The sequence below is a fragment of the Priapulus caudatus genome, unplaced genomic scaffold, assembly GCF_000485595.1.
Source record: "Priapulus caudatus unplaced genomic scaffold, Priapulus_caudatus-5.0.1 Scaffold594, whole genome shotgun sequence".
Classification (NCBI taxonomy): domain Eukaryota; kingdom Metazoa; phylum Priapulida; class Priapulimorpha; order Priapulimorphida; family Priapulidae; genus Priapulus; species Priapulus caudatus.
The window spans coordinates 99,997-109,139 of NW_014577655.1; the positions used below are offsets into that span (position 1 = coordinate 99,997).

A 9,143-nucleotide genomic window follows, 5' to 3' on the forward strand; every position below is an offset into this window, starting at 1 on the left:
TGATGTGTATCTGGTTCTGGTATGTAGTGGTGGTATCTGGTATCTTGGTATTTGGTGTGGTATCTGTTCTGGTATATGGTGTGGTATCTGGTGTCTGGTATGTGCGCTATTTTGGTGTCTGAGTATCTGGTTCTGGTATGTGGTGTGGTATCTGGTATATGGAATCTGTTTGCAATTAGTCTGACGTGCTGGCTTCAAGTCACCTCCACATTAAATCATTTCTCATTTCCTCCTGCTTTTCATAATCAGCGTCCTTGAAAACTTTATTGAATTTCATATCGTAGTGTCTTTTGTTTTATTTCTTGAATTATTTTATTTATGATTATTGTGTGATTTACTTACTTTTTTGAATATTAATTTTATGCAAACAGGTGAGGAACCTCAAGTGGCTCGGCTACAGAGTGCCGTTGGCCATTGTGAACAAGGCACATCAAGCGAACCAGCTCTACCCATTTGCCATTTCTCTGATCGAAAGCATTCGTACATACGAACGGACATGTGAAAAGGTAGACAAATGATTGTGTTATGTGCATAGTTTTTCTGCCTGTTTTATGTCCTTGATACTGAGAACTATACTGTAAAGATTGGATTGGGTGTAAACTATGATTTTTCCTCTTGACTATATTTACCTTCTTTGTCAGTCAGTGGTTACCAGGCAATGTGGTGAAACCCAGTGATTAATGAAAGGGCTCCTTGCCATGTCATTAATGAATGCCATCCATCTGTTTATTTTGCAGGTTCAGGAGAAGCAAACCATCCAGTTGCTGGTTGCTGGCATGAAGGTAGAAGTACAGGTGCAGATAAGTGCCGGGGCGCAGCTCGTTTGGGAGTCCTACAAACTCGACCCATACGTTCAGAAACTGGCCGATCACATCTTCAACTTCCAGGAGAAGGTAATCATCGTCAGTCACGTATAACTGAATTATAAATTATAATTGCAATAGAACAAAGCACTGGTCATATTAGACAAAAGCTACCCGTTTACCACACCTATGCTCCAGTAATTGAGCTATAACAATAAAGGATCAGCAATTATTAAAAAATATAATTATGCTAAGATATTTATTATGCTAAGCTATAATAAAGATGCTAAGCTATAATTAATATAGCTAAGATATATTCTCATAATTTACCCAACATAAATTTGACTGCAGAAAGTTGAATATTGTCTACCATTTTTTCTACTATGTTTTATCACTGCTATATTAATATATCCGTCTAGGATAGAACCCTGAGGTCTGTTGTCACGAAGATGTTAGTCGTAATATTAGTCTATAGTCTTAAATGATTGGGTATGTGGGCTTATGTCGGGCTTGCGAGCCGACTCGACTGGAAGCAACTGGCTGCAATTCACTGCGACTGCAGTGCTTGGGTCGGTCGACTGCGACGTGACTGCTTGCGACTGGCTGCCACTAGTTGCTCGGAATAGAACAGTGGGCAACTGGACGCAACTAGTCGCTGCCGATCGCTTCCAGTTGCTCGAAATCCAGTTGCTTCCAGTTGAGTCGGCTCGCAAGCCCGACATAAGCTCCCCTTTAGTTAGTAACTTTTTACAGGAGTTCCAATAGTACAAATCATTGTAGATATGAGATTTCTGATGACTGTTACACAATCAGCGTGTGTACTTGGTGCTCAGTGCTGCGTGCGTGCGTGCGTGTGTACTTGGTGCTCAGTGCTGCGTGCGTGCGTGTGTACTTGGTGCTCAGTGCTACGTGCGTGCGTGTGTACTTGGTGCTCAGTGCTGCGTGCGTGCGTGTGTACCTGGTGCGCAGTGCTACGTGCGTGCGTGTGTACTTGGTGCTCAGTGCTGCGTGCGTGCATGCGTGCGTGTGTACGTGCGTGTGTACTTGGTGCTCAGTGCTACGTGACGGCGTGTGTACTTGTCCTCATGCTACGTGCGTGCCGTGTGTACTTAGTGCTCAGTGCTGTGTGCGTGCGTGCGTGCGTGTGTACTTGGTGCTCAGTGCTGCGTGTGTGTGTACTTGGTGCTCAGTGCTGTGTGCGTGCGTTCGTGCGTGTGTACTTGGTGCTCAGTGCTGCGTGCGTGCGTGTGTGCTTGGTGTGCATGTGTTGTATGTGTTACACGATCAGCGTGTGTACCTGTTGCTCAGTGCTGCGTGCGTGCGTTGTTACAGGTGGATGACCTACTGGACGTGGTGGAACAGATAGACGTGGACGTGCGCCTGCTCGAGACGTGCCCTTACAACGCGAAAATGCTTGCCGACGTCATGAATAAGATCCAGAAGTACGTTGACGGACTCAGCCTGCACCAGTACTCCAACCTACACCAGTGGGTGCTGAAGCTTGACGAAGAGGTATAGTATGCATGCTTATGCCGGCAGTGCAATGGCCACATCATTGCCACTCAGCGATACATAGTGGAGATGCAGTGTGGGCTGTGAAGTTCATTACAGTAATAATTTTAGCATTCACTGAATTGTGGACATGTGATCAAGAGCTAATAATACATAGTGTCAAGAGCGTATAAAGCAGGAGAGCGTACAACGGTGAAATGGTGAAACCATGTTGCAGTATTAGTCGAATTAATAAACTTTCCCCGTTTTATTTTGATGATTCTTTGCGGTGTCATTGAATAAAACGGGCAAAGTTTCTTAATTCGACTAATACTGCAACATGGTTTCACCATTTCACCGTTGTACGCTCTCCTTATTTATACGCTCTTGATAGTGTATAACGGTAAAATGGTGAAAAGGTGCTCTTTGACTGCAAAATTATTCCATTTTAATTGCAAGTGTAGATTACGTTCATACTCATAGCAGCAATCTCTTCTCTAAAACAAGATCAACTGCTTGTTTCCATGACACTCATAGGCTGAGATATTGGACTGTGGTCTTTCCGTTTGTAATTTTCTGTTTTCCCGTTATACACTCCCTTCTTCCTATGTTTATTATTAGCTCTGATTGCTTTTGATTCCATATGCAAAATACAGGTGGAGAAAAGGCTAGCTATGAGACTGCAAGCTGGACTAAAGGCATGGACAGACTGTCTGAAAGGAAAGCAAAAAGACACAGACAAAGACACAGATGGTACTGTTAGCAAGCTTGGTGGTGAGCCAAAGATCACGGTAAGTGTACTATATTACTACATTTCTTACAATTCCAAAGCAGAAACCATTTGTGTCCTCTGTCATGCTCTGTATAATTTGGAAAAAACCATCTTAAATATTGCTCATAGGGACTATGTCCCCCAGGGTACTGCCGGAACGTACCCTGGTAACTATCTGATATGGTTAGGGTTAGGGTTAGGGAGTAGGCGTAGGCGACTCCCTAGACTCGTTAGTGGAGTAGGCGAGGTACGGTCCGGAATATTAGATAGTACCAGGGTACGTTCCGGTATACCGGACTGTACCCATGGTACGTTCCAGCATTACCCTGGGGGACATAGACCCTCTCAGCTTAAATATCAGTGCTGATTGGTTTTTCTTGCCTGTAGTTGATGCCAGGGAGACAACAAAAGGTCCATATAACATGTATAAGGAACAAACTGGGGTCTGTTTCCACAATTGCTTTAGACCTTAACAGAAACATGGTTTACTCTTTTTAACACAACATATTAACTAAAAATATGAACCCTTTCTCAGTGTTGAGATAAATATTAATGAAGTTCCAATTATGGTTGTACAAAAAAGGGTGTAGATGTAGGTGTGAGATAAAAGGCCCATTTTAAGGAAAGATAACTTTGAAAGCAATGTGATGAAGCTCTTCTTTAACTAGATGATACCTCATGCTTCAGTATGAATATGATACACATTCAGAATGACATCTAAAGGTATTCTCTAGAAAGCTGAGCCCGATTTCTTGATAATCAGCATGTCTTGCGACAGTGTGATGTGTTCTTAATCTCCAGACAGTCCTGTTGAGAAGCCAAGGTGTTCTATAACTGGTACTTCTTGCAGGGCCTGGTACATGAAGTTCGCATGACCAACCAAGTCATGTATCTGAGTCCGTCCATCGAGGAAGCGCGTTGCAACATCATGCAGCAGCTGTTTGCCTGGGAGGCCGTCGTCACCTCTCAGTCAAGGATTAAGAGTTCCCGATACCAGGTGAGTGCGTAACTCTGTAACATCCCAGTTGGCCTACTCCCATTTCGCCTACACCCATTTCGTCTACTCTCAGAATTGGCAATATTCGCATTTCGCCTACTCCCATTGTATTTTTATGCTACTGTATTTTCTATTTTTGCCAAGTTGTGTTGTCATTATTTGTACCTATATTTTCTTCTGGTTCCCGTAGTGGCGTAGTCTATGTATGCCAATCAAAACCATATTTTATTATTTATAAATGATTATTTAGTGAACAAACCGATCGTAGACGAAATGGGAATGGGGTAGATTTTGAGCGTAGACGAATTGGGAGTAGGCGAAATGGGTGTAGGCCAACTGGGAATTTTGCTGTAGGCGAAATGGGAGTAGGTCAACTGGGAATAAACTGAGTAACTCAACCATGTTCGTGCATCATAGGGTGCTTCTTGTGACTGTAAGGAATTTCTTTCCTCAGCCTGCCTCTCAGCCAGTTCCTGTTAATCACAGATGATAATGATTATTTTAAAATCAGCCATTATGGTTGAATGTTCTAAAATATGCTTACCATATAGGACAGGGGCGGATCCAGGGGGGTGGGGTGCAGGGGGTGCGCCCCCCCACACAAAGTGCCCTTTTTGCCAAAGTTATTATCCTTATTAAAAATACGCCACTCGGCCTGTATCTGACAAGTATTTCACTCGGTCGGACCCGATCAAGCCCTCGTTTTTTTAGCTCATCAGACATAGTCAGATGCAGCTTGTAGAATCGGTTGGTCACAAATCTTAACCGCTTGACGTACAGTCACGATATTCGGGATGTTGGGGGGGATCGTCAAAACGAGTTGGGATGTTGAAGCTGGGGGTCAAAGGTCAAAGGTCAAGAGGTGTAAAAGAAGGGGGAACATTCCCTCCTTAACTTAAGGTGTAGGGAGGAAATGCATAATTGCGGAATAAAAATCTAAACGGCTCGACCTAGGCTCGTGATAGTCGGTGTATAGCATCATGGTAGGAAAAGCCATCACTGTGCCGAATTTGGACCACGAAATGTACTTTCTGCTGACATGCGAAGAGTAAGTGTCGGATAACCTCTTGACCCTCAAGAGGAGGGTTAAACATGGATTTGTTTACTGTTAGAAAGAATTTGACTGCCAGGCTTGCTAGTAGAATCTATACATGCCTGGATGTATGAGGCTACAATGTCACAGTGAAATTTCAAAAGCTAAATTTGGTTGAAGAAGGTTTATGCTCCTTAAATCGTATAATTTCTATGGCACTCTGTACTGTCAGTGTGTTACATGTAACTTATGCCACTGCCAGTGCATGTGGTGGTGATAGTACTGTGTAGTTTTTGCCTGCGTTAATTAGTTACAGGCGGCAGCTCTCTATTTTAGCCTGTAGGCTTGCGTAGGTAAATGGATGATGAGTGCTTACCTATTCTGTCTTGCAAATAGTTGTTGCTACTACGTACGATGGGAGCTTCCATCTTTAATCTTAAGCAACTTAAACGTACGCGCCATCTCGTGGCAACTTTCATAACGATCCCAACGAACATTCCTTTGACAGTGTTTGAGAAGGTTCCTGATACCATCCCTGTGCCTTCCACTGTTTCGGCGCGTATGTGAACACATTTGGGACTAACAGGGTTTACTAGAATCCCACCACTCCACCACAGAGTCACCGCAGTAGATGTTAGATGAGCGCTGTCGCTCCGCGGCACTTGTCTTAGAATATATATATTGGTCAGGCCCAGGAGTCGGGCCATACCATGCTCAAATCCAAAATGGAAAATCTAGGTCCAAAACTCACCGCTGCCTTTCTTAAAATGATGTTAGCAAAACAGTGGCGGCGCCATGCAGCATGTCGCCACTGTACGGTCGCCTGTATAGATGCACTAGATGAGTTACATTATATTGCCAAATGCAGTGCACGCATTTCAATCAGCTACGCCAAAAGCTCACATTAATAACTTATGGACCGAAAACCCATATATATGTGAAATTAATGAATTTAAAGAATAAAAAATCTTTGCCCCCACTTGCACCCCCTCCTTCCTAAAATCCTGGATCCGCCCCTGTAGGATATGACTGAATTTTTACTTGTGATGACAAGTTTTGGTCGTTTTTAAGCATAATGTAAAAATTAATAAAGGGATTAATATAATAACAAAAGACAGTATATGTTAGAGAGAGAGAGAGATTAAAATAAAAAGTTATTTTTTTGAATGTGCCTTGCCCACGAAATTTCAAGTGGCAAACATAAAATCAGGCAAAAATGAATTATTTTAGCATTGCACGTTTGTACTTGCCTATATATGTGTGATAGGTAAAAAAAATTGCTCGGGAATACGTTAATTCAAAGCTTTTAGACTACAAAGTGAAAGTGTCGGGTCGAATGTTTCAAACAGCGTTTACTTTTGCCGCTCTGCGGCGATGTTGTGACGTATTACGTCGTCATCAATAAGTGAGCCTATGCACAAAACTGCCGTTACACAGAACCGCGGCGAAAAGGGATTTTAGAGTTGTGTTTTCACTGAGCAAACATAGGTTTGAATTGACTACGTCACGAATTTTCTATGGTAAAATTTGTGTTGCCCTTTTTTTACATTAAAGGTAAGAACTAACAGGACTAAACGTATCGTCATATTCTTACCTGATAAGATTGTTTCTCAACTAGTTAAAAATCCAAAAAACCTAGACGATTTGATTAGTGTTCCTGACATTAATTGCTTGCTATGGGCTATGTATGCGTCACGAGTGTACATGCGTCACATCGAACAATATAGTAAAATAAGAAGTATAATGTAGCAATTTAACCATAAAAAGTGAACAGAATTACTTATATTTTGTGAAAAAGTGGAAACATTTTTTTTATTTTTTACTATTTACGGTGACGTAATCACTTTAATACATATTTTTACAGTTTAATTTTCAAACTGCGTTATTTACTTACGTTTTTACAGTGGTTTGTTACAAAAATGTGCGTGGGAAGACATCGTTAATAAGTTTATTCGTTTCTACACCACAGATACTTTGTTGTTGTATATAATAGGTATTTATGGAGCATGCTAAATGTCAGGTTACGTAGCTGCTGTCATGTGTCTTGATGTAATATCAAAAATTGGGGAAAATTGCGAGCATCTTACATACCAGTGCAGCTGTGTTCTGTTGGCTGTAGCTGATGCCCAAGATGCAACATTAGAAATCTGTATAATGAACAAACTGGAGTATGTATCCACGATGTTCTGCACCATAACAGAAACAACTTTTATTTGTTTTTGTTTTTTCTAATTTAACCGTAATGTTCATGAGGACAGTAAACATTTTGGGCCCGTTTGTTTGGGGCCGAAACGTTTGAACAGCATCAATTGCTCCTGTTCTGCCTAAGCAATTGCAAACTAACTTCCAATAGATCACTGTTCGCAGTGACCCGCAGCAACTCTGGCACTTACTCAAGCAATAACGGTAGGTGTCATGAAAGTGGTGAAAACACTGGAAAACTCGCAATGATTACTTTAATATAATAAATATTTAAAAGTTTTATGTTATATACAATAAAATCTGGTGACATTATTCCAATGGCGAGTATTACCTGTGACAGTCGAATGTGCTGGTGCTGGAGCTGAAGTCGGAGGCACTGAAGGAGCGACACTGGAAGAGCCTGATGAAGCAGCTGCGAGTGAGCTGGGTGCTGTCCGAGCTGTCGCTAGGCAACGTGTGGGACGTAGACCTGCAGAAGAACGAGCCGATCATTCGCGACGTGATCCTCGTCGCACAGGGCGAGATGGCGCTCGAGGAGTTCCTAAAACAGGTGTGTGAGGGTGTTGTGAGGATGAGGGTGAGGGTGAGGGTGAGGGGGAGGGGGAGGGTGAGTGTGAGGGTGAGTATGATTGTGGGGGTGAGTATGATTGTGGGGGTGAGGGTGATTGTGATGGTGAGTGTGATTGTGGGGGTGAGGGTGAGGGTGGTGGTGGAACAAAGTAAAGTGGGGCTTAGGTAATTTTATAGATGTGTGGCTGGTGGATGGTGTAAGGTGGGATTGAGTGATGGTATATAGTGGGGTTGAGGGATGGTATATGGTGGGGTTAAGGGATGGTATATGGTGGGGTTGAGGGATGGTATTTGGTGTGGTTGAGAGTTAGTATATAGTGGGGTCATGGGGGTTGAGGGATGGTATATGGTGAAGTTGAGGGATGGTCTGCTGCAGCTGCTAACGAGCCTGGCATGTTATGCAGGTGCGTGAAGCCTGGCAGACATATGAGTTGGACCTGATCAACTACCAGAACAAATGCAGGCTGATCCGTGGCTGGGACGATCTATTCACCAAGGTGAAGGAGCACATCAACAGCGTGGCAGCCATGAAGCTCTCTCCATACTACAAGGTGCGTGCTCTGTCAGGGTCAGATGTATGATATCATACAAATATGTTTGTTTTTAATTAATAACAAAATGAAATGAAATTAATTTAAAATATTTCTAAGTTTAAAAAAAAAATTTTTTTTATTGGTTTGCATTACATTATATTACATTACATGACATTACATTACATTATTTTTACATAACTTTTATTTTTTACATGTTTTTAATAGTTGTAAACTTAATGTAAAACAAGTGTGTGGTGCTCATTCTGATATATATGTTGCTGTTTGTTGTTACCTATAGGAGTTTGAGGAGGATGCGTTGGCATGGGAGGAGAAGCTGAATCGCATCAATGCACTGTTTGATGTCTGGATCGACGTGCAGAGACGTTGGGTCTATCTGGAGGGCATCTTCTCCGGCAGCGCTGACATCAAACATCTGCTGCCTGTTGAGACCTCGCGCTTCTCAAGGTGAGAGGTCTCTGCCTATCATGCCCTTGCGTTAACATGGCAGTGGTGGTCAACATAAGCACCAGTGTGGGTGCGATTGCAAGGATCAGCGTTTTGATCCTTGTGTAGATGGGTGGAGTGGGAAGGGGTGTGTGAATTGCTGTGGTCATTGTGAGCAGCAGTAGTGGGTCAGTGTAGGGTCAGTAGGGGGTTAGTGGAAGGATGGGGTCAGTGTGAGCAGCAGTAGTGGGTCAGTGTAGGGTCAGTAGGGGGTTAGTGGAAGGATGGGGTCAGTGTG

The 9,143-nt window shown here is 42.8% G+C and overlaps 1 protein-coding gene across 1 annotated transcript in view; it reads left to right on the forward strand.

Annotated features, from left to right (window-relative positions):
* LOC106811952 (cytoplasmic dynein 1 heavy chain 1-like) overlaps positions 1–9,143 on the forward strand; it is a 97,245-nt gene that overhangs the window by 11,975 nt on the left and 76,127 nt on the right. The window contains 5 exon segments of the mRNA XM_014815693.1: positions 372–506; positions 738–893; positions 2,136–2,315; positions 2,951–3,085; positions 3,917–4,063. Of these exon segments, the coding sequence (XP_014671179.1) occupies positions 372–506; positions 738–893; positions 2,136–2,315; positions 2,951–3,085; positions 3,917–4,063 (753 nt within the window).